This window comes from Pongo pygmaeus, chromosome 20 (genome assembly GCF_028885625.2).
Source record: "Pongo pygmaeus isolate AG05252 chromosome 20, NHGRI_mPonPyg2-v2.0_pri, whole genome shotgun sequence".
NCBI lineage: Eukaryota > Metazoa > Chordata > Mammalia > Primates > Hominidae > Pongo > Pongo pygmaeus.
The window spans coordinates 8,419,859-8,447,107 of NC_072393.2; the positions used below are offsets into that span (position 1 = coordinate 8,419,859).

Sequence of the window (27,249 nt, forward strand, 5' to 3'; positions counted from 1 at the left end):
GCGGGCGGTGCCCGGACGCAGGTGCCGGCCGGAGCGGAGCTAGTGGCGCCGACGGGCCGGGCCGGGCCGGGACCGGGGCCGAGGCGAACGGAGGGGCCTGTGCGGCCGCCCGGCCCGGCCGCGGATCAGGTAGGCACGGGCCTGCAGGTAGGGCCGGAGGACACCAGTCCGCGGGCCGGCCCCGGGTTCGAGGCCGGAGCTCGGCAGCCAGGCGGGACGGCTGGGCTCGATCCCTTGGCCACAGCCTTCTCGGGGACGCGGGGACTTCAGTTACCGTGTCAAGGCCGGTGGGAGGTCTCCAGGGTCCGGCACACATAGGCGCCCCTCCGAGCCTCGGTTTCCCCACCTGTGAAACTGGGTCATCCCATTGCCAACCTGATGGGGCTTCTGGGAGGATTCAGGAGGTGGCTGGTGCAGAAAACGCCTGACACACAGTAGGCAACTGCTAAGTGGCCAATGCCCTTCCCCAACCTCCTTCTCAGAGCGGCTCTGCCTGCAAAATAGTAAGTTATAATATAATGACCCAGCCACTTTGCACAAAGATGCTCAAACAGGATGCCCTGTGCTATGTGGGTGCTCAAAACGGGGTAGTTAAATGGGCATGTTGAGCTCATTCAGTTCTTTTGAAACCATACTGAGTAGGTGGAAGCACCAGAAATGTCACCTGTTATACAGTTGAGAGAGTCCAGGCTCAAAGAGGTTAAGTGTCTTGCCCAGGGCCACAAGCACATAAGGAGTAGAGCTGGGATTGGAACCTTGCTTCTCATGCAGGGAGGAATGAATGCATAACAACCTCCACATTTACCCTAAAAAATATTAATAGAGCTTTTATTGAGCACTTACTGTGTGTGCCGGGGTTGACTGTGTGACCTCTCATCAACAGCTCTGTAAGCTGACGATAGTAATTATAATAAGAGCTAATAGTTATTAACTTCTTAATTTTTTACTAATTTATGAACTACATATCATTATGACTCCCTGTCTTTTTTTTTTTTTAGACAGAGTCTCTCTCTGTTGCCCAGGCTGGAATGCAGTGGCACGATCTCAGCTCATTGCAACCTCTACCTTCCAGGTTCAAGCGATTCTCCTACCTCACCCCGGTCAAGTAGTTGGGATTACAGGCACCCACCACCGTGCCTGGCCAATTTTTGTCTTTTTAGCAGAAATGGGGTTTCACCATGTTGACCAGGCTGGTCTCGAACTCCTGGCCTCAAGTGATCCACCTTCCTTGAACTCCCAAAGTGCGCAAAGTGCTGGGATTACAGGCGGGAGCCACTGCGCCTGGCCTATAACACTCATTTTAGAGATGAGAATACTGAGGCTGAGAGAGTAAAACAGCTGCCTGAGACCACAATGTAGGGAGTTTTAGGGCCCTCTGATTCCTCTGCCCTCTGTTTCCTACCTTCAGGAAACGGATCCTGGGCAGGTATGGAAAAGACTGGGGGGCCTCAGTGCCACCCTAAACAAGCCTAGCTAAAGGTGAGCTTTACTTGATGAATTCAGCCTGGAGGCTCCTTCTCAGGAGACCCCTCCACAGACAGAGTCCACCAGCTCCATCATTAGAATGAGGCCCAGAGAAGCAAAGTGACTTGAACCAGGACACCCAGCATCGGTGGCAGAGCCAGGAGGGCCAGGAGTTAAAGAACCCAGGTCTCTTGAGGTCCAGAACCACTCCCTGGACTGTTTTAAGTTCAAATTCTGATACTACCCCTTCCTAGCTGTATGACCTTGGGAAAGTAGGTGCCTCTCTCTGAGCTTCAGCCTCTTTCCCCATCATAGGGTGTAATTATTGGTTTGTTGTGAAGACTCAATGAGATCTATCTCCAGGCTGGGTGTGGTGGCTCATGCCTGTAATCCCAACACTTTGAGAGGCCAAGGCGGTCAGATCACTGGAGGCCAGGAATTCAGGACCAGCCTGGGCAACTTGGCAAAACACCATTTCTATAAAAAAATACAAAAATTAGCTGGATGTGGTGGTGTGCAGAGCTACTCAGGAGACTGAAGTGGGAGGATCACCTGAACCTGGGGGTGGTGGAAGCTTCAGTAAGCTGTGATTACTACACTGCCCTCCAGCCTTTTGGGTGACAGACTGAGACCCTGCCTCAAAAAAAAAAAACAAAAAACAGACAAAAGAAAGTAAAGAAATAGGCCAGGTGCAGTGATTCATGCCTGTAATCCCAGCACTTTGGGAAGCCAAGGCGGGTGGATCACCTGAGATAAGGAGTTCGAGACCATCCTGGCCAACATGGTGAAACCCCGTCTCTACTAAAAATACAAATAATTAGCCAGCCGTGGGTGGAGGGCACCGGTAATCCCAGCTACTCTGGCAGTTGAGGCAGGAAAATCGCTTGAACCTGGGAGGCGGAGGTTGCAGAGAGCCGAGGTGGTGCCATTGCTCTCCACCCTGGGAAACAAGAGTGAAACTCCATCTAAAAAAAAAAAAAAAAAAAAACCAGACAAAAGAAAGAAGAGAAATAAATCTCCTGGGCACTGGGCCAAGTTTGCTGGAGCCATCGGATCACTCTCCCATTTCAGCAGCCTCAGAGCTGAGTCCGACTTGCAGTCACCCTCTCTTCGTGTCCAGCCTCAAGTTTGGCCTCTTCCAGGCCTGGGCCTCTGTGGTTTGAGTGGACCTCTAGCCTCTAAATATCTCTGATGCCCACCACAGGGGCTGGCCGACCAGGATCGGAGGGTCGAGAGATGTGGCTCTCTCATGCTGTTCTTAAATGGAGTGAGGATTGAGAAATGACTGCAACATGGCCTGGCACGGTGGCTCACACCTGTAATCCCAGCACTTTAGGAGGCTGAGGTGGGCAGATCACGAGGTCAGGAGTTCGAGACTGGCCTGGCCAACATGGTGAAACCCTGTCTCTACTAAAAATACAAAAATTAGACGGGTATGGTGGTGGGTGCCTGTAATCCCAGCTACTCGAGAGGCTGAGGCAGGAGAATCCCTTGAACTCAGGAGGTGGAGGTTGCAGTGAGCTGAGATCGGCCACTGTGCTCCAGCCTGGGTGACAGAGCGAGACTCTGTCTCAAAAAAAAAAAAGACTGTAGCAGCAACCAGAAATGCAGCAGCTCTGGGCTAGACAGAGGGCCAGGTGCTGGGGACAGCAGGAGGCAATCTGACAGGGTCTCTTTTTTACAGAATTCACAGCAGGGTAGGACAACAGACATGGCTAAATACGTAGATGAATAAGTAGAATGTTTCAGACAGGGACACATGCCACGAGTGGAATCAAGTGGACCCCATTGGCACTTGTTTGATTGATTGAGACAGTGTCTTGCTCTGTGGCCCAGGCTGGAGTGCAGTTGTGCGATCATGGCTCACTGCAGCCTCAACCTTCTGGGTTCAAGCGATTCTCCCACCTCAGCCTTCTGAGTAGCTGGGATTACAGGTGCACACCACCACACCCGGCTCATTTTTGTATTTTTTGTAGAGACGGGGTCTTGGTATGTTGCCCAGGCTTCTCTCAAACTCCTGGGCTCAAGCGATCCTCCCACCTCAGCCTCCCAAAGTGTTGGGATTACAGGCGTGAGCCAATGCGCCGGGCCCCAGACAGCATTGTCGAGAAGGCTTCTCCAGGAAGATGACCTTTGAAGGAGACACTTATAACAACTGTTTCGAGTTCAGTGAGATGATGACTATGTATGGGGATTGCTTGGCATGGTATCTGGTTCTTAATAGATAGAAGCTGCTAGTATAATTTTGGTAGTTTGCAGGCCTTGCATTAGCAGATTTACCTGTGTGGTTTTTTTTTTCTCCCTGATAGAAGAACTATTAGAACACCATATGCAGGAGCTGGGATAGTTCCTGTAATATCCAGTTATTTGCAGAAATGTAAAGACCAGGCCAGGGGTGGTGGCTCAAGCCTGTAATCCCAGCACTTTGGGAGGCCGAGGCGGGCAGATCACTTGAGGTCAGCAGTTGGAGATCAGCCTGGCCAACATGGTGAAACCCTGTCTCTATTAAAAATACAAAAACGAGCTGGGTGTGGTGACACATAGCTGTAGTCCCAGCTACTCGAGAGGCTGAAGCAGGAGAATCGCTTGAACCCAGGAGGCTGAGGTTGCAGTAAGCTGAGATCACACCACTGCATTCCAGCCTGGGTAACAGAGTGAGACCCTGTCTTTTTTTTTTGGTGGGGGGATGAAGTCTCGCTGTCACCGAGGCTGGAGTGCAGTGGCGTGATCTTGGCTCACTGCAAACTCCATCTCTCAGGTTTAAGTGATTCTCCTGCCTCAGCCTCCCAAGTAGCTGGGATTACAGTTGCCCGCCACCATGCCCAAGTAATTTTTGTACTTCTAGTAGAGATGGGGTTTTGCCATGTTGGCCAGGCTGGTCTCGAACTCCTGACTTCAGGTGACCCACCTGCCTCGGCCTCCCAAAGTGCTGGGATTATAGGCATGAGCCACCGCGCCAGGCTAATACCCTGTCTTTTTTTTTTTTTTTTTTTTTTTTTTTGAGAAAGAATTTCACTCTTGTTGCCCAGGCTGGAGTGCAATGGCCTGATCTCGGCTCACTGCAACCTCTGCCTCCCAGGTTCAAGAGATTCTCCTGTCTCAGCCTCCCGAGTAGCTGGGATTACAGGCATGCGCCAACACGCCTGGCTAATTTTTTTGTATTTTTAGTAGACACGGGGTTTCTCCATGTGGTCAGCCTCGTCTTGAACTCCTGACCTCAGGTGATCTGCCCACCTCGGCCTCCCAAAGTGCTGGGATTACATGCGTGAGCCACCACGCCCAGCCAAGACCCTGTCTTAAAAAAAAAGAAATGTAAAGACCTATCCTCAGAGGGGCTGGGCTGGAGGAAAGGACTCGCCTCTGCCTGCTTTCCCGTAGAGAGCCCAGCCGCTTCCCCTTTGGCCTCTGAGCTTAAGGTTCTGGTTGTAGGGACTTGGGAGGGACAGCAGCAGGCACCCTGTGTCAGGCCCGGCCACTGCCCTGTGGGTGTTATCTCAGGCCTGCAAGTCTTCCTTTTGGGTCCCTGCCTTTGGGCAATACTTGCTTATCTGGCCTGCAGAGGCCTGACTGATGCTCAGAAGAACATGTGAGGCCAGGAGGCTGCTGGCTGAGCTGTTCAGAGGGCATTTATCCAGCAGTGAACTGTCCTAGCGCAAGAGTTAGTAATTGCTGCCCTGTTCCTTCACCTCCCCACTTTGGGGCTCAGATTTGGTTTATTTATTTATTTATTTATTTATTTTTGTTGTTTTTTTAAATTTTTTTTTGCTTTCTTTTGTTTTGTTTTAGAGACTGGAGACTGGGTCTTGCTCTGTCACCCAGGCTGGAGTGCAGTGGTGTGATCATAGCTCACTACAGCCTTGAACTCCTGGGCTCAAGAGGTTGAGGCTCCCTCCTCAGCCTCCCAAGTAGCTGGGACTACAGGCTTTCAGCACCATGCCTGGCTAATTAAAAAAAAACCTTCAGAGAGATAGGGTCTCTCTATGTTGCCCTAGCTCGTCTCAAACTCCTGGCCTCAAGTGATCCTCCTGCTTGGACCTCCCAAAGCGCTGGGATTACAGGTATGAACAACTTCCCCTGGCCCAGGACTCGGATTTTGATTGGCAGTTTAAAAGCTGACTTGCCGTGGGGGTGGGAATGCTTCACTGAGTACTTGATTGCCTCTCTGGCTTGGACTTTCTGAACACTTTAGGGGCTGCAGGGGTTCTGGACATTGTAGCTCTTGGGGATTGGAAACGCTGGGGACAGAGATCCTTGGCTCCAGGGCACCTGTATTGGCTTCAAGGAGGTCTCCAGAAAGGGCCCTTGCTTCTTCAATGAAATTCTCGGCCGGGCCGGGTGCAGTGGCTCACACCTGTAATCCCAGCACTTTGGGAGTCCGAGGCAGATGGATCACCTGAAGTCAGGAGTTTGAGACCAGCCTGGCCAACATGGTGAAACCCCATCTCTACTAAAAATACAAAAATTAGCCGGGCGTGGTGGCTCATGTCTGTAATCTCAGCACTCTGGGAGGCCGAGGCGGGCGGATCACGAGGTCAAGAGATCGAAACCATCCTGGCCAAAATGGTGCAACCCCATCTCTACTAAAAATACAAAAATTAGCTGGGCGTGGTGGCGCACGCCTGTAGTCTCAGCTACTAAGGAGGCTGAGGTAGGAGAATCATTTGAACCCAGGAGGCGGAGGTTGCAGTGAGCCAAGATCGCGCCATTGCACTCCAACCTGGGCAACAGAGCCGGACTCCGTCTCAAAAAATAAATAAATAAAATACAACAAAAATAAAAATAATTGCTGGGCACGATGGCTCACGCCTGTAATCCCAGCACTTTGGGAGGCTGAGGTAGGAGAATGGCGTGAACCCGGGAGGTGGAGCTTGCAGTGAGCTGAGATCTCGCCACTGCACTCCAGCCTGGGCAACAGAGCAGGACTCCATCTCAAAAAAAAAAAAAAAATTAGCTGGGTGTGTTGGTGGGCCCCTGTAATCCCAGCTACTTGGGAGGCTGAGGCAGGAGAATCGCTTGAACCCATAAGGTGGAGGTTGCAGTGAGCCGAGATCATGCCATTGCACTCCAGCCTGGGTGACAAGAGTGAAACTCCATCTCAAAAAATAAATAAATAAATATAAATAAAAATACAAAAATTAGCCAGGCATGGTGGTGCACGCCTGTAGTCCCAGCTACTTGGGGGGCTGAGGCAGAAGAATCGCTTGAACCCGGGAGGTGGAGGTTGCAGTGAGCCAAGATCGTGCCACTGCACTCCAGCCTGGGTGACACAGCGAAACTATGTTTCAAAGAAAAAAAAAAAAAAAGGTCCTGATACCATATCTGAAAAGGTGATATTAGTTGAAAGGTGGTCCTGGCCCTGGAGGCTTTGAGGGTAAGAGCAGGCCTAGCTTTTCTTGTCTTCTCTTTTTTAGAGACAGGGTCTCACTCTGTGGCACAGGCAGGGGTGCAGTAAGCACCGTCATAGCTCACTTGCAGCCTCAAACTCCTGGGCTCAAGTCATCCTCCCACCTCAGCCTCACAAGTGGCTGGGACTATAGGCCTGTGCTACCATGTCTGGCTAATATTTTTGGTTTTCTTTTGTAGAGCCAGGGTTTCACCATGTTGCCCAGGCTGGTCTCAAACTCCTGAGCTCAGGCAATCGGAGGCAGGCGGATTGACTTGAATCCAAAGTGCTGGGATTACAGGTGTGAGCCATTGCTCCCGGCCTAATTTTCTTATTTTTTTTAAAGATAGAGTCTTGATGTATTGCCTAGGCTGGTCTCCTGGGGCTCAAACAATCCTCCTACTTTGGCTTCCAAAGCACTGGGATTATAGACATGAGCCACCACACCTGGCCAGGCCTAGCTTTCCTGTTTTTTTGGTTTTGTTTTTTTTTGAGACAGAGTCTTGCTCTGTCGCCCAGGCTGGAGTGCAGTGGCGTGATCTCAGCTTACTGCAACCTCCCCCTCCCGGGTTCAAGAGATTGTCGTGCCTCAGCCTCCCAAGTAGCTGGGACTACAGGTGCGTGCCACCACGCCCAGCTAATTTTTTGTATTTTTAGTAGAGACGGGGTTTCACTGTGTTAGCCGGAATGGGAAACCTAGCTTTTCTTTTTTTTTCACTTTTTTCTTTTTTTTTGTATTTTTCGTAGAGATGGTGTTTCACCATGTTGGCCAGGATGGTCTCTATCTCTTGACCTCGTGATCCACCCGCCTCAGCCTCCCAAAGTGCTGGGATTACAGGCGTCAGCCACCACGCCTGGCCAGGGAAGCATAGGTTTTCTTAGGAGAGTGAGAAATAATACAACCCAAGCTCCTGCTGTATACCAGCCTTGTGCTGAGTTACATGCATCGTCTCCTTGAATCCTCACTGGCCCCACAGAGGCCCATTTTACAGATCGTGCAACCTGAGGCCCAGAGATGTAAATGGTCTAGTGGTCCCTACAGCTCTGACAAGAGGGGACTCAAACCTTAGTCCGTCAGGCTCACTAACCTTGCCCCTAACCTCTGCACTGGCCTGTTCCCAGGCTCCTGGGACCATGGGCCTCAGGCCCTGAGGATACGGGGCTCCCTGTGGCCATGACGACGGGTGACTGCTGCCACCTCCCCGGCTCCCTGTGTGACTGCTCCGGCAGCCCTGCCTTCTCCAAGGTCGTGGAGGCTACCGGCCTCGGACCGCCCCAGTATGTGGCACAGGTGACTTCAAGGGATGGCCGGCTCCTCTCCACCGTCATCCGTGCCTTGGACACACCGAGGTGAGTGGTGACCGCGTGGATGTCCTGGCCTTTGTTGCCTCCTCTCTGGGTGCAGTGACTTTCTCCCAGCCTGGGGTCAGAAGTCCAACCATTGACAGAGGGCCAAGCGGGTAAACAGAGAAAGAGACACAAACAGTTATCGCCTTGTGGAAACAGAGGCTTAGCTTTGGCCAGGTCTGATTCTTTAGGAAAAGCTGAAATTCCAGATTATTATGTGAAATCTGAAGGTCAAATGTTGTCAAGTAACACACTTTTGGGAGGCAGGATAGGGGGTAGTCAGGAGTGCAGGCTGTGGGCTCAGTGCCTGGGCCCCGACCCTGAGTGGACACCTCCCTCTCTCCCAGAGTGACCTGGGACAAATTACTTCACCACTGTATCTCTCTTTTTTTTTTGAAACAGAGTCTCATTTTGTTGCCCAGGCTGGAGTGCAGTGGCGCAGTCTCAGCTCACTGAAACCTCCGCCTCCCAGGTTCAAGTGATTCTTCTGCCTTAGCCACCCGAGTAGCTGGGATTACAGGCACCCGTCACCACACCTGGCTAGTTTTTGTACTTAGAGCAGAGACGGGGTTTTGCCATGTTGGCCAGGCTGGTCTCGAACTCCTGACCTCAGGTGATCTGCCCATCTCAGCCTCCCAAAGTGCTGGGATTACAAGTGTGAGCCACCGTGCCCAGCCTCTTTTTAAATTTTTTTTTTTTTTTTTTTGAGAGAGCCTCGCTTTGTCACTCAGGCTGGCGTGTCACTCAGGCTGGAGTACAGTGGCGTGATCTTGGCTCACTGCAACCTCCGCCTCCCGGATTCAAGTGATTCTCCTGCCTCAGCCTCCTGAGTACCTGGTTCTACAGGCGCACGCCACCACACCCAGCTAATTTTTGTATTTTTGGTAGAGATGGGGTTTCACCATGTTGGCCAGGCTGATCTTGATCTCTTGACCTCGTGATCCACCCACCTCAGCCTCCCAAAGTGTTGTGATTACAGGCGTGAGCCACCGTGCCTGACCCCCCTTTTTTTTTTTTTTTTTTTGAGGCAGACAGAGTCTTGCTATGTCGCCCAGGCTGGAGTGCAATGGCACAATGTTGGATCACTGCAACCTCCGCCTCCTGGGCTCAAGGGATTCTCCTGCCTCAGTCTCCTGTGTAGCTGGGATTACAGGAGGGAGCCACCGCACCTGGTTACTTTTTGTATTTTTAGTAGACATGGTGAGCCACTGCACCCGGCCCCCATTTCCTTCTAATCTGTATTTTTTGCGTTATTTCCCTGCCAAAATTTCATGAGCAAAGCCCATTTCCCTAGCGCAGCATCTGAGGCGGGCAGTGCACACAGCACAGCAGCCTAGGGTACTCTGCCCTGGAGTCAGACTTCCCGGGTCCCAGTCCCAGCTGCATGGACTCCTGACTGCAAGTTTGCAGAAATGAGTTCACTCCTCCTGGCCTCCGTTTTCTCATATGTAAGATGGAAGCAAAAATAGCACCTGATGGCCAGGCACGGTGGCTCCCGCCTGTAATCCCAGCACTCTGGGAGGCCGAGGCGGGTGGATCGCTTGAGCTCAGGAGTTTGAGACCAGCCTAGGCAACATAGGGACACCCCGTCTCTACTAAAAAAAAAAAAAATACAAAAAATTAGCCAAGAGTGGTGGCATGCACCTGTAGTCTCAGCTACTCAGGAAGCTGAGGTGGGAGAATCGCTTGAGCCTGGGAGGTCAAGGCTGCAGTGAACCGTGATCACATCACTGCACTCCAGCCTGGGTGACAGGGTAGACTCTATCTCAAAAAAAAGAAAAAAGAAAAAGCACCTTCCTTATAGAATGAGACAGACTAATCCAGATGTTGCTCTTAGAATAGTGCCTGGTACGGCCGGGCGCGGTGGCTCACGCCTGTAATCCCAGCACTTTGGGAGGCCAAGGCGGGCAGATCACGAGGTCAGGAGATCGAGACCATCCTGGCTAACACGGTGAAACCCCGTCTCTACTAAAGATACAAAAAATTAGCCAGGCGCTGTGGCCGGTGCCTGTAGTCCCAGCTACTCGGGAGGCTGAGGCAGGAGAATGGCATGAACCCGGGAGGCGGAGCTTGCAGTGAGCCAAGATCGCGCCACTGCACTCCAGCCTGGGCGACAGAGCGAGACGCAGTCTCAAAAAAAAAAAAAAAAGAATAAAAGAATAGTGCCTGGTACATAGTAAGTGCTCAACAAATACTAAGGCTTTTTTTTCCTCTCTTCTCTGAATTTGTTTTTTTGTTTTGTTTTGTTGTTTTGGAGACAGAGTCTCACTTTGTCACCCATGCTGGAGTGCAGTGGCATGATCTCAGCTCACTGCAACCTCTGCCTCCTGGGTTCAAGAGATTCTCCTGCCTCAGCCTCCCAAGTAGCTGGGATTTACAGCCCCCCCCACCGCCCCAACCATGCCCGACTAATTTTTGTATTTTTTTAGTAGAGACGGGGTTTCACCATGTTGGTCAGGCTGGTCGCCTGACCTGAGATGACCCACCCGCCTCGGCCTCCCAAAGTGTTGGGATTACAGGCGTGAGCCACTGTGCCTGGCCTCTTCTCTGAATTTGCTCTCCCAAACTTTTTCACAGTTTCCCAGAACAAGCTCCAAACTGATGTGATTCTTCCTCAAGATTCTCGTCACTTCTGTTTCCCTGGGTTGGTTTCCGGACAAGGGGTTCCTTTTTTGTTAACTTTGTTTGTGTGTGTACTGGGGGGAGGGTGGGATCAGGGTATGGGTTCAGAAAGGAGGCAGGCAGGCATGCCCTTTTGCCATTGCAGGAGGAAATAGCAGTCCAGGGACAGGACTGTGGAGAAAGCAGCCATGAGCAGCCTGTTGGGCTCTTTTTAAAGCAGCCCAACCCCACCCCGCAGCATGAGAATCTGATAAAAGGATAGAAAACAGTCATTTCCAGGCAGGCATGGCTGCTCATGCCTGTAGTCCCAGCACTTTGGAAGTCCAAGGCTGAAGGATTGCTTGAGCCCAGGAGCTCAAGACCAGCCTGGTCAACATAGTGAGACCCCCCTCTCTAGAAAAAGTTAAAAAATATTAGCTGTGTGGCATGGTGCCACCTGTAGTCCCAGCTACTCGGGAGACTGAGGCAGGAGGATCGCTTGAGCCAGGGAATCCGAGGCTGCAGTGAGCTGTGATCGTACCACCGCACTCCAGCCTGGGCAACAGAGCCAGACCTTGTCTCAAAAAAGAAAAGAAGGCCTGGCATGATTACAGGCTTACGCCTGTAATCCAAGCACTTTGAGAGGCTGAGGCAGGTGGATCATTTGAGGTCAGGGGTTCAAGACCAGTGTGGCCAACATGGTGAAACCCCGTCTCTATTAAAAATACAAAAATTAGCCAAGCATAGTGGCACGTGCCTGTTGTCCCAGGTACTCAGGAGACTGAGGCAGGAGGATAGCTTGAACCCAGGAGGCAGAGGTTGCAGTGAGCTGAGATTGCACCACTGCACTCCAGCCTGGGTGACTCAAAAAAAAAAAAGAAAAAGAAAAAAGAATACAGTCTCTCCGAGAGGAAATTGGCGTTGTCTGGAAAATAGCTCTTCTTTGTGCGACCTCACAGTCTGCCTTCTGGCCAGAAATGTTTGGGAAACAGTGACTCATGGCTGTTTGGCCTCTGGGCCACGCCCCCTGCCTCCTGAGCTGCGCCGGGAAGGACCAGGCATCCCCAGAGACTGGGCCAGGGCTGGAGACTTTTCCGAGGCAGCTTTCTGCAGATGCTTTTTATTTCTGTTTCCCTCTCACAAGGGCAGAGGAGCAGGTGAGCACTTCTCTCTGGACGCACAGGTTTCTCAGGTAGCATGGGCTTCAGGTGTGATTAGATCCAGGGGCCCGCAAAGATGTCCTTAAGAATCTACCTTTCCCAGGCCGGGCGCGGTGGCTCATGCTTGTAATCCCAGCACTTTGGGAGGCCGAGGTGGGTGGATCACGAGGTCAGGAGATCGAGACCGTCCTGGCTAACACGGTGAAACCCCGTCTCTACTAAAAATACAAAAAATTAGCCGGGCGTGGTGGCTGGCGCCTGTAGTCCCAGCTACTCGGGAGGCTGAGGCAGGAGAATGGCGTGAACCTGGGAGGTGGAGCTTGCAGTGAGCCGAGATAGTGCCACTGCACTCCAGCCTGGGCGACAGAGCAAGACTCTGTCTCAAAAAAAAAAAAAAAAAAGAATCTACCTTTCCTTGTCTCTTGGCTCGGCTCTCCTCTGTGCTGGCATCATTCACAGGCTCCACACAGAGACTAGGCAGCTGCAGGAGCTCCAGGCTTCTGTCAGCCTTGTGGCCTACAGTTCTGGAGTTTACGGGGAAACAAAGAATTTTAGGAATAGATTATCGGTGACTCTGATGGTATCATACAAGCCTGAGTTGGTAGCCATGAGCAGGGATGCGTGCTGTTCTATTTTCTTTTTCTTTTTTTCAAATGGTCTCACTCTGTTGTCCAAGCTGGAGTGCAGTGGTACAATTATGGGTCATTGGAGCTTTGAACCTCTGGGCACAAGTGATCCTCCCGCCTCAGCCTCCCAAGTAGCTGGGACCGCAACATGCACCACCACGCCAAGCTAAGTCTTTAAAAAAAATTTTGGGGCCGGGCATGGTGGCTCACGCCTGTAATCCCAGCACTTTGGGAGGCTGAGGCGGGTGGATCACGAGGTCAGGAGATCGAGACCAGCCTGGCCAACATGGTGAAACCCCATCTCTACTAAAATACAGAAAAAAAAAAAAATTAGCTGGGCGTGGTGGCATGTGCCTATAGTCTCAGCTACTTAGGAGTCTGAGGTGGGAGAATCGCTTGAACCTGGGAGGCGGAGGTTGCAGTGAGCTGATATCACACCACTGCACTCCAGCCTGATGACAGAGCGAGACTCCGTCTCAAAAAAAAAAAAAAGAAAATTTTTTTTTTATAGAGATGAGATCTCACTATGTTGCCCACACTGGCCTTGAACTCCTCGGCTCAAGTGATCCTCCCGCTTCAGCCTTCCAAAGTGCTAGAATGACAAGCACGAGCTACTGCTCCCGGCCTGGTGTTCTGACTGGTCCAGTGTGAGGCCTGAGGTCATGAGGAGTGTTGTCTTCTCTGCCCTAGTCCTTGAGGATTTTTTTTTTTTTGAGGTGGAGCCTCGCTTTGTTGCCCCGGCTGGAGTGCAGTGGTGTAATCTCGGCTCACTGTAACCTCTGCCTTCCAGGCTCAAGTGATTCTCCTGCCTCAGCCTCCCCAGTAGCTGGGATTACAGGCACCTACCACCACGCCCAGCTAATTTTTGTTATTTTTAGTAGAGATGGGGTTTCACCATGTTGGCCAGGCTGGTCTCGAATTCCCGACCTTGTGATCCTCCTGCCTCGGCCTCCCAAAGTACTGGGATTATAGGAATGAGCCACCTCACCCAGCCGGTCTTTGAGGATTAACAGTCGAGGGTTGGGGGCCAGGCGCGGTGTCTCACGCCTGTAATCCCAGCATTTTGGGAGCCTGAGGCAGGCGGATCACAAGGTCAGCAGATTGAGACCATCCTGGCTAACATGGTGAAACCCCGTCTCTACTAAAAATACAAAAACACAATTAGCCGGGCGTGGTGGCGGGTGCCTGTAGTCCCAGCTACTTGGGAGGCTGAGGCGGGAGAATGGCGTGAACCCGGGAGGCGGAGCTTGCAGTGAGCTGAGATTGCGCCACTGCACTCCAGCCTGGGCGACAGAGCGAGACTCCGGTCTCAAAAAAAAAAAAAAAAGGAGTTGAGGGTGGGGAAGTTGTGCAGGACAATCAGGTTGGGTATTTTAGGGAAATTTTGAGAGGACATGGGGGGCAGGTATAACAGATGCCCATCCTGGGTCCGAGAGGGTGCTGCAGGGTCCCTGGGAAGGGAACACATCACTCCACCTGTGGGAGTCTGGGAAGGCTTCCCAAGGTTACCTTCCCTGCATCTCCTTCCCAAGGGGAAGAGCATTTGGAGCTGGGCATTGAAGGGTGAGTAGGAGTTCACCAAGTGGCAGCATGGGGTAAGGGTGAGCTTGTGATCCAGTGGGCAGTGAAGCAGGTATAGACAGAAAGCCCAATCATTGCTCATGGGTCCTATCTCTGTGTCCAGTGACGGTCCCTTCTGCCGGATCTGCCATGAGGGAGCGAACGGGGAGTGCTTGCTGTCCCCGTGTGGCTGCACGGGCACACTGGGTGCCGTGCACAAGAGCTGTCTGGAGAGGTGGCTTTCCTCATCTAACACCAGCTACTGCGAGCTGTGCCACACGGAGTTTGCAGTGGAGAAACGGCCTCGACCCCTCACAGAGGTACCCTTAAGAGTCTGAGACTGCGGTGGGCAGTGGGGAGAGGGCAGACATGGGGGCCAAAGGCAGGAGCTGCCCCGGGCAATCTGGTGGGCTCCATAGGGCAGAACTCCCTACTGCCCCTGTCCACCGGGTAGGTCTGCTGATGGTGTGTCAGAAACCAGGCCTAGGGTTTAAGAGCTCCCAGACCCATTACCCTCTCCCTGTTTTCATTCATTCTTTCTCTTTCTTCTTCTTTCTTCTTCTTCCTTCTCCTTCTTCTTTCTCTTTTTTTTGAGACAGAGTCTAACTCTTGTTGTCCAGGCTGGAGTGCAGTGGTGCGATCTCGGCTCACTGCAACCTCTGCCTCCCAGGTTCAAGTGATTCTTCTGCTTCAGCCTCCCAAGTAGCTGGGATTACAGGCGTGTGCCACCACGCCCAGCTAATTTTCTGTATTTTTAGTAGAGATGGGGTTTCACCATGTTGGCCAGGCTGGTCTCAAACTCCTGACCTCAAGTGATCTGCCCGCCTCAGCCTCCCAAAGTGCTAGGATTACAGGCATGAGCCACTGCGCCCAGCCTGTGTCTTTCATTAGCAGAGATTTCCTGGGCACCTCCAGCATGCCCAGCACTCCGTTAGGCACTGGGGACCCAGCCACCAACAAGACACATAGGGCTGGGCACTCATGGAGATTAAAGTCCAGTAACTTTAATCTGGACTTTGAAGCATTGCTTCTGATATGAGGTTACAGAAAAAAAAAAAAAAATCAACGAAGCAACTGGTTTCTGGGAGCAATAGTGCAATAAGGGAAAAACATGTCACAGGGGGTGGGGCAACTTGGGGTGTCAGGCAAGGCCTCAACAGGAGGTGAAACCTCCAGCTGAGGCCTGAGAGATGAAAAGGAACAAGCTGCCAGGCACAGTGGCTCATGCCTGTAATCCCAGCACTTTGGGAGGCCGAGGCGGGCGGATCACTTGAGGTCAGGAGTTTGAGACCAGCCTCGCCAACATGGTGAAACCCCGTCTCTACTAAAAATACAAAAAAAAAAAAAAAAAAATGTCCAGATGCGGTGGCTCACGCCTGTAATCCTAGCACTTTGGGAGGCCAAGGTGCATGGATCACCTGAGGTCAGGAGTTCAAGACCAGCCCTGCCAACATGGCAAAACCCTGTCTCTAGTAGCTATACAAAATTAGCCAGGTGTGGGCCGGGCGCGGTGGCTCACACTTGTAATCTCAGCACTTGGGGAGGCTGAGGCGGGTGGATCACGAGGTCGGGAGATCAAGACTGTCCTGGCTAACGTGGTGAAACCCCATCTCTACTAAAAATACAAAAAATTAGGCGGGCGTGGTTGCAGGTGCCTGTAGTCCCAGCTACTCAGGAGGCTGAGGCAGGAGAATGGCGTGAACCCAGGAGGCGGAGCTTGCAGTGAGCAGAGATCCTGCCACTGCACTCCAGCTTGGGTGACAGAGTGAGACTCTGTCTCAAAAAAAAGAAACAAAATTAGCCAGGTATGGTGGTGGGTGCCTATAATCCCATCCACTAGGGAGGCTGAGGCAGGAGAATTGCTTGAACCCTAGGGAGGCTGAGGCAGGAGAATTGCTTGAACACTAGGCAGGAGAATTGCTTGAACCTGGGAGGCGGAGGTTGCAGTGAGTTGAGACTAAGCCACTGCACTCCAGCCTGGGTGACAGAGCAAAACTCTGTCTCAAACAACAAGAGAAAAGCTGGGTGTGGTGGCGCATGCCTGTAATCCCAGCTACTTGGGTGGCTGAGGCAGGAGAATCACTTAAACCTGGGAGGCGGAGTTTGCAGTGAGTTGAGATAGCGCCACTGCACTCCAGCCTGGGCAACAGAGTGAGACTCTATCTCAAAAAAAAAAAACAAACAAAAAAAAAAACCAAGGCTGGACGTGGTGGCTCACAATCCCAGCACTTTGGGAGGCAGAGGTGGGTGGATCACCTGAGGTCAGGAGTTCGAGACCAGCCTGGCCAATGTGGTAAAACACCGTCTCTACTAAAAATACAAAAATTAGCTGGGCATGGTGGCGGGGGCCTGTGATCCCAGCTTGAACCCGGGAGGTGGAGGTTGCAGTGAGCCAAGATTGCACCACAGCACTCCAGCCTGGGCAACAAGAGCGAAACTCCGTCTCAAAAAACAAAAAACAAAAACCCTAGAAAAGCCCCTGGCCCATCTGAGAGCCAGAGCGTAGGGAGAAAAGTGAGAGGGAGGTCCAGCCCCTTCACACACCCTCCCACACCCACTTTGGTCTCCGTGCTACGGCCACACGGCCCCCTCCCCACGCATCTTGTCTAGCCCGCCTCCCCCTACCCCAGGGTCTTTGAATCTGCCGCCCTGCAGCCTAGAGCCCCATCTCCCCCATTCTTCACGTGGTTCCTTCTGCTCATTCTGTTCTCTTCAATGTCACCTCCTTGGCAAGGCCTTGCCCTATGTGACCATTCACCCATTTCATACCTCCACTGCCAGCATGGGAGGGCAGGGGCCCTTTCTGTCTCATCCACCAGAATTTCATGAATTAAGCCCATTTCTTGGCTGGGTGCGGTAGCTCATGCCTGTAATCCCAGCACTTTGGGAAGCCAAGGTGGGAAGATCACTTGAGGCCAGGAGTTCAAGACCAGCCTGGGCAACACAGCAAGACCCTGTCTCTACAAAAAAATCAAAAAAATAAAAGAACTTATTATTATTATTTTGAGACAGAGTCTTACTCTGTCACCCAGGCTGGAGTGCAGTGGTGCGATCTTGGCTCACTGCAACCTCCGCCTCCCGGGTTCAAGCAATTCTCCTGCCTCAGCCTCCCGAGTAGCTGGGATTATAGGTGCGTGCCACCACGCCTGGCTAATTTTGTATTTTTAGTAGAGACAGGGTTTCTCCATGTTAGCCAGGCTGGTCTTGAACTCCTGGCCTCAAGTGATCTGCCCACTTTGGCCTCCCAAAGTGCTAGGATTACAGATGTGAGCCACCGTGCCAGGGCTTTTTTTTTTTTTTTTTTTAAACCCATTTCTTTTGGCCTGTCATCTGGGGGAGGCCAAGTGTAGTAGATTAGTAGCCAAAGACGCTTCAGCCCTGGAGCAAGACTTCCCAGGTTGGAACCCCAGCTTTGTGGACTATGGCTGTGTGAGTTTGCTCACTTGAGTTAATTCCTCTGTGCCTCAGTTTCCCCATCTGTAAAATGGGGGTAAAAGTGCCCAGCACATGGCAGCGCCTGGCTCCTCACGGGCTCAATAAATGTTTGAAAGAAGGAAAGGGCCAGGCGTGGTGGCTCACACCTGTAATCCCAGAATTTTGGAAGGCCGAGGTGGGCAGATCACTTAAGGTCACAAGTTCGAGACCAGCCTGACCAACATGGTGAAACCCCATCTCTACTAAAAATACAAAATTAGCAGGGCGTGGTGACGCTTGCCTATAATCCCAGCTACTCGGGAGGCTGAGGTGGGAGAATCCCTTGAACCTGGGATGTCGAGGTTGCAGTGAGCTGAGATCGTGCCACGGCACTCCAGCCTGGCTGACAGAGCGAGACTCTGTCTCAAAAAATATATATACATACAAAATTAGCCGTGCATGGTGGCGCTTGCCTGTAATCCCAGCTACCCTAGCGGCTGAGACAGGAGAATTGCTTAAACCCAGAAGGTCGAGGTTGCAGTGAGCTGAGATCACGCCATTGCACTCCATCCTGGGCGACAGAGTGAGAATCTGTCTCAAAAAAAAAAAGAAAAAAGAAAAGAAAAAAAGAAGGAAAGGACAGAGGGAGGCCTAGGCCTGGAGGTCCTGACCTCTCCCCCTCAGTAGCCCCTTCTCTGCCCCCTCTCCCCTATCCTCTCCCCTGCAGTGGCTGAAGGACCCGGGGCCGCGGACGGAGAAGCGGACACTGTGCTGCGACATGGTGTGTTTCCTGTTCATCACGCCACTGGCCGCCATCTCAGGCTGGTTGTGCCTGCGTGGGGCCCAGGACCACCTCCGGCTCCACAGCCAGCTGGAGGCTGTGGGTCTCATTGCCCTCACCATCGCCCTCTTCACCATCTATGTCCTCTGGACACTGGTGAGTGGCCGCAATCGCGCAGCATGCATCTCGAGCTCTGCCGCTGGGAGCAGCAGGGCCAAGGATTTGGCCCCTGGTTTGTGGGGTACTGGGCTCCCTGGCTGCCTCTGTCTATGGCCGTGGGTGGAAGAGAGCTTCTGAGGTCACCCTGCCTCTCCAGGAGCTTGAGATTCCAAATGTGACAAAGGTCTAGGGAATCCGTGAGCCAGGTGTGAACCTTGACCTGAGTGCAGGAACCCCCATCCATGAACCCCCAAGATTAGGAGTGGGGCAGAGAGGAGCAAGGGCCTGAGAGAGAGATTGGGGGAGAACAAGATAGTGGGGAAATATATATTGATTTAAGAAATTGAGGCCGGGCATGGTGGTTCACGCCTGTAATCCCAGCACTTTGGGAGGCCAAGGCGGGTGGATCACCTGAGGTAGGGAGTTCAAGACCAGCCTAACCAGCATGAAGAAGCCCCATCTCTACTAAAAATACAAATTAGCCAGGTGTGGTGGCACATGCTTCTAATCCCAGCTACTCAGGAGGCTGAGTCAGGAGAATTGCTTGAACTCGGGAGGCGGAGGTTGCGGTAAGCCGAGATCATGCCATTGCACTCTAGCCTGTGTAAAAAGAGCGAAACTCCATCTCAAAAAAAAAAAAAGAAAGAAATTGAAAGGGAAAACCCAGGCACAGTGGCTTACTCCTTTAATCCCAGCACTTTGGGAGGCCAAGGCAGGTGGATCACCTGAGCCCAGGAGTTCAAGACCAGCCTGGCCAACATGGTGAAACCTTGTCTCTACTAAAAATACAAAAATTTAGCTGTGCGTGGTGATGGGTGCCTGTAATCCCAGCTACTCGGGAGGCTGAGGCAGGAGAATCACTTGAACCCGGGAGGCAGAGGTTGCAGTGAGCCGATATTGCGCCACTGCACTCCAGCCTGGGCGACAAGAGCAAAACTCTGTCTCAATAAAAATAAAAACAAAAATAAATTGAAAGGGGAAAGCCAGGTGCGGTGGCTCATGCCTGTAATCCCCATACTTTGGGAGGCTGAGGTGGGCGGATTCCTTGAGGTCAGGAGTTTGAGACCAGCCTGGCCAACATGGTGAAACCCCATCTCTACTAAAAATACAAAAAATTAGCCTGATGTGGTGGCATGTGCCTGTCATCACAGCTACTAGGGAGGTTGAGGCAGGAGCATCGCTTAAACCCAGAAGTCAGAGGTTGCAATGAGCCAAGATCCTGCTACTGTACTCCAGCCTGGGCGACAGAGTGAGATTCTGTCTTTAAAAAAAGAAAAAGAAAGAAGGAAAAGAAAAGAAAGAGAAATTGAAGGGGAAGAGAGAGAGGAACTGAGATGAAAACTGAGTGAAGCCAGGCCCAGTGGTTGTAACAGCTGCAGTCCTAGCACACTGCGAGGCTGAGGCAGGAAGATTGCTTGAAGCAAGGAGGTTCAAGACTAGGATGGGGCAACAAAGCAAGATGCCCATCTCTGTAAAAAATTTAAAAACTAGTGGTGGTGTGCACTTATAGTCTCAGCTACTCTGGAGGCCAAGGTGGGAGGATCTCTTGAGGTTAGGAGTTTGAGACTAGCAGGGCAACTTAGGGAGACCCCCATCTCTACAAAAGGAAAATAATTAGCTGGGCATGGTGGCTTACACCTGTAATCTCAATACTTTAGGAGGCCGAGGTGGGAAAATCCCTTGAGGTAAGGAGTTCAAGACCAGCCTGGGCAACATAGAAAGACCTCGTGGCTACAAAAAATTTTTAAAAATTAGCTGAGTATGGTGGCACATGCCTGTAGTCCCAGCTTCCTGGGAGGCTGAGTCAGGAGGATCACTTGAGCCCAAGAGTTTGAGGCTGCAGTGAGTTGTGATCACACTACTATACTCCACCCTGGGTGACAAAGCAAGACCCAGTATCAAAAAAAGATAAAAAGCCTGGGTGCAGTGCCCCTTGCCTATAATCCCAGTACTTTGGGAGGCTGCAGCAGGAAGATCGTCATAGCCCATGAGTTCAAGATCGGCCTGGGCAAGATGGTGAGACCCCATCTCAAAAAATAATCATAGGGGCTGGGCATGGTGGCTCACGCCTATAATCCCAGCACTTTAGGAGGCTGAGGCAGGCAGATTGCTTGAGCTTATGAGTTCGAGACCAGCCTGGGCAAAGTGGCAAAACCCCATCTCTATAAAAAATACAAGTTTGTTGGCCATGGTGGTGCGTGCCTGCAGTCTCAGCTACTTCGGAGGCTGAGGTGGAGGATCGCTTGAGCACTGGAGGCAGAGGTTGCAGTGAGCCGAGATTGCACCACTGAACTTCAGCCTGGGTGATAGAGCCTGACCTTGTCTCGAAGAAAATAATAATATTAATAAAAGAAAAAGGAAAAAAAAAGGCTGGGTGCAGTGGCTCATGCCTGTAATCCCAGCACTTTGGGAGGCTGAGGGGGGCATATCACTTGAGGTCAGGAGTTCAAGACCAGCCTGAGAAACATGGTGAAACCCCGTTTCTACTAAAAATACAAAAAATTGGCCAGGCATGGTGGCTCACGCCTGTAATCCCAGCACTTTGGGAGGCTGAGGCAGGTGGATCACGAGGTCAGGAGTTCAAGACCAGCCTGACCAACATGGTAAAACCATGTCTCTACTAAAAATACAAAATTAGCTGTGTGTGGTGGTGCGCACCTGTAATCCCAGCTACTCAAGAGGCTGAGGCAGGAGAATCGCTTGAACCTGGGAGGCAGATGTTGCAGTGAGCTGAGATTGCACCATTGCACTCCAGCCTGGGCAACAGAGCAAGACTCCGTCTAAAAAAAAAAAAAAATTAGCCAGGTGTGGTGGCACATGCCAGTAATCCTAGCTACTCGGGATGCTGAGGCACAAGAATCACTTGACTTCGGGAGGTGGAAGTTACAGTGAGCCAAGATCGTGCCACTGCACTCCAGCCTGGGTACCTGAGTGACAGAATAAGACTGTCTGAAAAAAAAAGAAAAGAAAAAAGCCTGAATGAGAGACAGACAGAGACAGACAGAATGATGGGGGTGTGAGGTAGTGTTCTAGGCCTCTGGTAGGCAGCAGAACCCTTGCTTAGAGGCAGAAGTTCCCCCAAATCTCACCCCTCAGACATAACCACTATTGTCCAGCTGTAGGGGAGTCCCTGCCTCACAAAGTATTTTTCAATGAATCTACCAGCATTTTTTTTTTTTTTTTGAGACGGGGTCTTGCTCTGTCACCCAGGCTAGAGTGCAGTGGCGCAATGTTGGCTCACTGCCACCTCCGCCTCCTGGGCTCAAGCAATTCTCCTGTCTCAGCCTCCTGAGTAGCTAGGATTACAGGCATGCGCCACCACGCCCAGCCAATTTTTATATTTTTAGTAGAGACGGCGTTTCGCCATGTTGGCCAGGCTGGTCTCGAACTCTTGACCTCAGGCATCCGCCCACCTTGATCTCCCAAAGTGCTGAGATTACAAGCATGAGCCATCGCGCCCTGCCCCTACCAGCATATTTTAAAATATGTAAATAGGATGAAATCATAGCTACTGTTTTAGCATCTGCTTGTTTTCATTTTGCTGGTGTTCTTTAAAAAAAAAACCCACACATACAATGAGGCAGCCACCCAGCAGACATTCATTGTATGGGTGGACCATATTTATTTAACAAATCACTTTTGACAGGCACTGGGATTTTTTCCAATGTGTATGTGGTTTTATTTCTACTTCTTCCTTTTTTTTTTCCATTATAAACAGTGCTTTGGGCACTGTCCTTGCAAATGTTTCTTGGGAACTTGCTTGGTTAAAGGATGTGAACCACTGACATTTATTTATTTATTTATTTATTCATTTATTTAGCCGGAGTCTCACTGTGTCGCCCAGGCTGGAGTGCAATGGTGCGATCTCGGTTTACTGCAACTTCCACCTCCCGGGTTCAAGCAGTCCTCGTGCCTCAGCCTCCCGAGTAGCTGGGATTAAGGCATCTGCCACCACGTCTGGCTAATTTTTGTATTTTTAGTAGAGACGAGTTTTCATCATGTTGGCCAGGCTGGTCTCGAACTCCTGGACTCAGGTGATCTGCCCACCTTGGCCTCCCAAAATGCTGGGATTATAGGCATGAGCCATTGCGCTAAACAACATTTATTTTTTATTTATTTTTTTTTTGAGACAGAGTCTTGCTCTGTCACCAGGTTAGAGTGCAGTGACGCGATCTTGGCTCACTGCAACCTCTGCCTCTCAGGTTCAAGCAATTCTCCTGCCTCAGCCTCCCGAGTAGCTGGGACTACAGGTGTGTGCCACCACGCCCAGATAATTTTTTTTATTTTTAGTAGAGACAGGGTTTTACCATGTTGGCCAGGATGGTCTCGATCTCTTGACCTGGTGATCCACCCGCCTCTGCCTCCCAAAGTGCTGGGATTACAGGTGTGAGCCACTACACCGGGCCATTTTTAAATTTTTTTATAGACTAATTTTTAGAGCAATTTTAGGTTCACAGCAAAATTTAGCAGAAAGTACAGAGAGTTCCTGTATATCACCCTGCTCCATACACACACAACCTGCACAGCCTCCCCCGCTATTAACATCGTGTACCCAAGCAGTGCATTTGTTACAATCAGTGAACCTTCATTATCCCTTTAAAGCCGTAGTTCTCATTAGGATTCACTTTTTTTGTTTGTTTGTTTTGAGATGGTATCTCGCCCTGTCTGTCAGACTGGAGTGCAGTGGTGTGATCTCCGCTCACTGCAACCTCTACCTCCTGGGCTCAAGTGATCCTCCCACCTCAGCCCTCCCGAGTAACTAGGACCACAGGTGCCCACTACCACACCTGGCTAATTTTTGTATTTTTTGTAGAGACAGGGTTTTGCTATGTTGTTGTAGCTGGTCTTAAACTCCTGGGCTCAAACCTTGGCTTCCCAAAGTGCTGGGATTATAGGTGTGAGCCACCACACCTGGCCTTTTTGTGTGTGTGTGTGTGTGTGTGGCGGGGAGGGGATAGGATTGTTCTTTGTCACCCAGGCTGCAGTGCAGTGTGGCGTGATCATGGCTCACTGCAGCCTCAACCTCCCAGGCTCAGTTGATCCTCCCACCTCAGCTTCCTGAGTAGCTAGTATTACAGGTGTGCGCACCACGTCTGGCTAATTTTTGTATTTTTTTGGTGGAGACGGGGTTTTGCCATGTTGCCCAGGCTGGGAGTTGACTCTTGCTGTTGGACATTTATAAGTTTTGATGAATGTATAATGACATGTATTCACTATTTTTTTTTTTTTTTTGAGACAGAGTCTCACTGTGTGCCAGGCTGGAGTGCAGTGGTGGGATCTTGGCTCACTGCAACTTCCGCCTCCCGGGTTCAAGGTATTCTCCTGCCTCAGCCTCCCGAGTAGCTGGGACTACAGGCCTGTGCCACCACGCCCAGCTAATTTTTGTATTCTTATTGGAGATGGGGTTTCACCTTGTTGGCCAGGATGGTCTCGATCTCTTGACCTCGTGATCTGCCCACCTTGGCCTCCCAAAGGGCTGGGATTACAGGTGTGAGCCACTGCACCCGGCCATATTCACCATTATAATATCAGACAGAGTAGTTTCATTGCCCTAAAAATCCTCTGTGCTCTCTCTATTCATGCCACCCTCCTTTTCCCCAACCCCTATCCACTGCTGATCTTTTTTTTTTTTTTTGAGACGGAGTCTTGGTCTGTCGTCCAGGCTGGAGTGCAGTGGCGCGATCTCGGCTCTCCGCAAGCTCCACCTTCCGGGTTCACGCCAATCTCCTGCCTCAGCCTCCTGAGTAGCTGGGACTACAGGCGCCTGCCACCGCTACTGGCTAATTTTTTGTATTTTTAGTAGAGATGGGGTTTTACTGTGTTAGCCAGGATGGTCTCGATCTCCTGACCTCATGATCTGCCCGCCTCGGCCTCCCAAAGTGCTGGGATTACAGGCATGAGCCACCGCGCCCGGCCACTGCTGATCTTTTTACTGTCTCCATCGTTTAGCCTTTTCCAGAATGTCCTATAGTTGGAGGTATTCAGTATGCAGCATCTTCAGGTTGGTTTATTTCATTGAGTGATATGCATTTAAGGTTATTTTCGTGGCTTAAGGGCTTTTTTTTTTTTTTTTTTTTGAGACAGAGTCTCGCTCTTTCACCCAGGCTGGAGTGAAGTGGCGCGATCTTGGCTTACTGCAGCCTCTGCACCCCTCCCCCGCAGGTTCAAGCGATTCTCTTGCCTCAGCCTCCTGAGTAGCTGGAATTACAGGCACCTGCCACCACGCCTGGCTAATTTTGTATTTTTAATAGAGACAGGATTTTCTCCATGTTGGTCAGGCTGGTCTCGAACTCTGGACCTCAGGTGATCCACCCACCTTGGCCTCCCAAAGTGCTGGGATTACAGGCTTGAGCCACCTTGCCCAGCATTTTTTTTTTGAGACAGGATCTCCCTCTGTTGGATTGCAGTGGCGTGAGCACAGCTTGCTGCAGCGTCAACCTCCAGGGCTCAAATGATTCTCCTACCCCAGCCTCCTAAGTAGGACCACAGGCCTGGGCCACCACACCTGGCTAATTTTTAAATATTTGGTAGAGACAAGGTCTTGCTGTGTTGCCTAGGCTGGTCTCCAACTCCTGAGTTCAAGTGATCCCCCCGCCTCGACCTCCCAAAGTGCTGGGATTACAGGCATGAGCTACCTTACCCAGCTTCATTTCTTTTTAGCACTGAATAATATCTCATTATCTGGAAGCACCACTGTTTATTTATTCATTCACCTATTTTTTTTTTTTTTGAGATGGAGTCTCGGTCTGTCGTCCAGGCTGGAGTGCAGTGGCGTGATCTCGGCTCACTGCAAGCTCCACCTCCCAGCTTCACGCCAGTCTCCTGCCTCAGCCTCCTGAGTAGCTGGGACTACAGGCGCCCGCCACCATGCCCGGCTAATTTTTTGTATTTTTAGTAGAGACGGGGTTTCACTGTGTTAGCCAGGATGGTCTCGATCTCCTGACCTCGTGATCCACCCGCCTCGGTCTCCCAAAGTGCTGGGATTACAGGCGTGAGCCACTGCGCCTGGCCTCACTCACCTATTGAGTTACTTTTTTTTTTGAAACTTTTTTTTTTTTTTGCACGTTTTGGTTGCATGTTTTGGCAATTATGTGACTGATTTACATTAAAAAATAATTTTTTTGAGACAGGGTCTCACTCTGTCGCCCAGGCTGGATTGCAGTGACGTGATTTCGGCTCACTGCAGCCCATATCTCCCAGGCTCAAGCGATTCTCTTGCCTCAGCCTCCCAAGTAGCTGGGACTACAGGTCCATGCCACCACGCTGGGCTAATTTTTGTATTTTTAGTAGAGACGGGGTTTTTAGTAGAGACAGGGTTTCTCCATGTTGCCCAGGCTGATCTCGAACTCCTGAGCTCAAGTGATCTTCCCCCCGTGCCCGGGCTCCCAAACTGCTGGGATTACAGGTGTGAGCCACCGCGCCCGGCCTGATTGATTGACATCTAATGTCTTCCAAGAGGCTGTTTCACTCCCTTCTCACTGAGAGGCAGGCAGGAAAGGAGCTCCCCTTTGCTTCCTGCTGGTGTGTGTGGGGTGTATCTTGTCTTCGCAGGACTCTGAAAGCTGGTGGGTGTCACCAGGAGTGTGAATGGGTCTGTGTGTGTGCACTTTGTGGGAGGAATGTTCATAAGCCAGCTCTGCTTCTGGAAGCATGAGCCCCAGCCATGGTTTGGGCCAATGCAGGGGCCACCACGGCGACTTGTTTTCCTCCCTTGCCGGTGGAGGCCTCCGCTCACTGCAGGACTGCCCCGCAGGTCTCCTTCCGCTACCACTGCCAGCTGTACTCCGAGTGGAGAAAGACTAACCAGAAAGTTCGCCTGAAGATCCGGGAGGCGGATAGCCCCGAGGGCCCCCAGCATTCTCCACTGGCGGCTGGACTCCTGAAGAAGGTGGCAGAGGAGACACCAGTATGAACGCTGGGCTCTCCGGATCCTGCAGCAGAGAGGCCAGAGGTAGCTGGCGATACCCTGTCCTGTGGAAGGACTTCCACTTCAACACTTCCCGCACGGCCTAAACGCTTCTTAGGCCAAGAGACACCACGCGGAGCCTAGTCTGTGATCCTGTGTGAAGATATTTTCAGGGTTTTTTTTTTTTTTTTTTTTTTTGCACACTGTTGTTCATATGGAGGACAGGTGGACATGGTCCTGAGCTCTGGACGGAGCAGGCACCCTGATCTCATTCTGAGGTCCACATGGCACCTTCTGGGCCAGCAGCTGTGGCCGGTGTATCAAGGGCGCCCTTAAAGCTGGAACATTCCAGCAAGCTTCTTGCACTTCTCTGCACCCGGCAGGCCCACTTTCCTGGCACCCTCGACTTTATATAAAAGTTGCACTGCGTTTCAAAAACCCACCCCTGAATGAATAAAAGGAGCCCTGGCTGGACAAAATGGACTTGTCAGTTATGTTTCTCAAAGGAGGCCTCCCAGGGAGGGACCACATGGAGGTAAAAAAAAAAAACACTGGCAGCCAGCCAGGTGCAGTGGCTCACGCCTGTAATCCCAGCACTTTGGGAGGCTGAGGCGGGTGGATCACAAGGTCAAGAGATGGAGACCATCCTGGCTAACATGGTGAAACCCTGTCTCTACTAAAAATATAAAAATTACTTGGGCGTGGTGGTGTGTGCCTGTAATCCCAGGTGCTGCACAGGAAGCTGAGGCAGGAGAATCGCTTGCATCTGGGAGGTGGAGGTTGCAGTGAGCTGGGATGGCGTCACTGCACTCCAGCCTGGCAACAGAGAGAGACTCCATCTCAAAAAC

The 27,249-nt window shown here is 51.4% G+C and overlaps 1 protein-coding gene across 4 annotated transcripts; it reads left to right on the forward strand.

Moving 5' to 3' along the window:
• MARCHF2 (membrane associated ring-CH-type finger 2) lies at positions 1-26,880 on the forward strand. 4 transcript variants are annotated; one of them, XM_063657404.1, is made up of 6 exons: positions 1-129; positions 5,251-5,522; positions 7,970-8,197; positions 14,266-14,461; positions 18,283-18,492; positions 26,236-26,880. In XM_063657404.1, exons 3-6 carry the CDS (start codon positions 8,022-8,024, stop codon positions 26,296-26,298), a joined length of 645 nt encoding a protein of 214 aa, XP_063513474.1. In that variant the 5' UTR covers positions 1-129; positions 5,251-5,522; positions 7,970-8,021; the 3' UTR covers positions 26,299-26,880. The 4 variants fall into 4 exon arrangements, with proteins under 4 accessions (XP_063513474.1, XP_054321699.1, XP_054321701.1 ...); XM_054465724.2 differs by having other exon boundaries at positions 26,249-26,880; XM_054465726.2 differs by lacking the exon at positions 5,251-5,522 and having other exon boundaries at positions 7-129; positions 26,249-26,880.
• The last annotated feature ends 369 nt before the right edge of the window (positions 26,881-27,249 follow it).

Bases quoted from the DNA above. Each gene is read 5' to 3' on its own strand.
- MARCHF2 (XM_054465724.2), top strand. From the start codon at position 8,022: ATGACGACGGGTGACTGCTGCCACCTCCCCGGCTCCCTGTGTGACTGC. The intron at 8,198-14,265 runs GTGAGTGGTGAC...CTCTGTGTCCAG, and splicing joins CGTGCCTTGGACACACCGAG to TGACGGTCCCTTCTGCCGGA. The intron at 18,493-26,248 runs GTGAGTGGCCGC...ACTGCCCCGCAG, and splicing joins TCTATGTCCTCTGGACACTG to GTCTCCTTCCGCTACCACTG.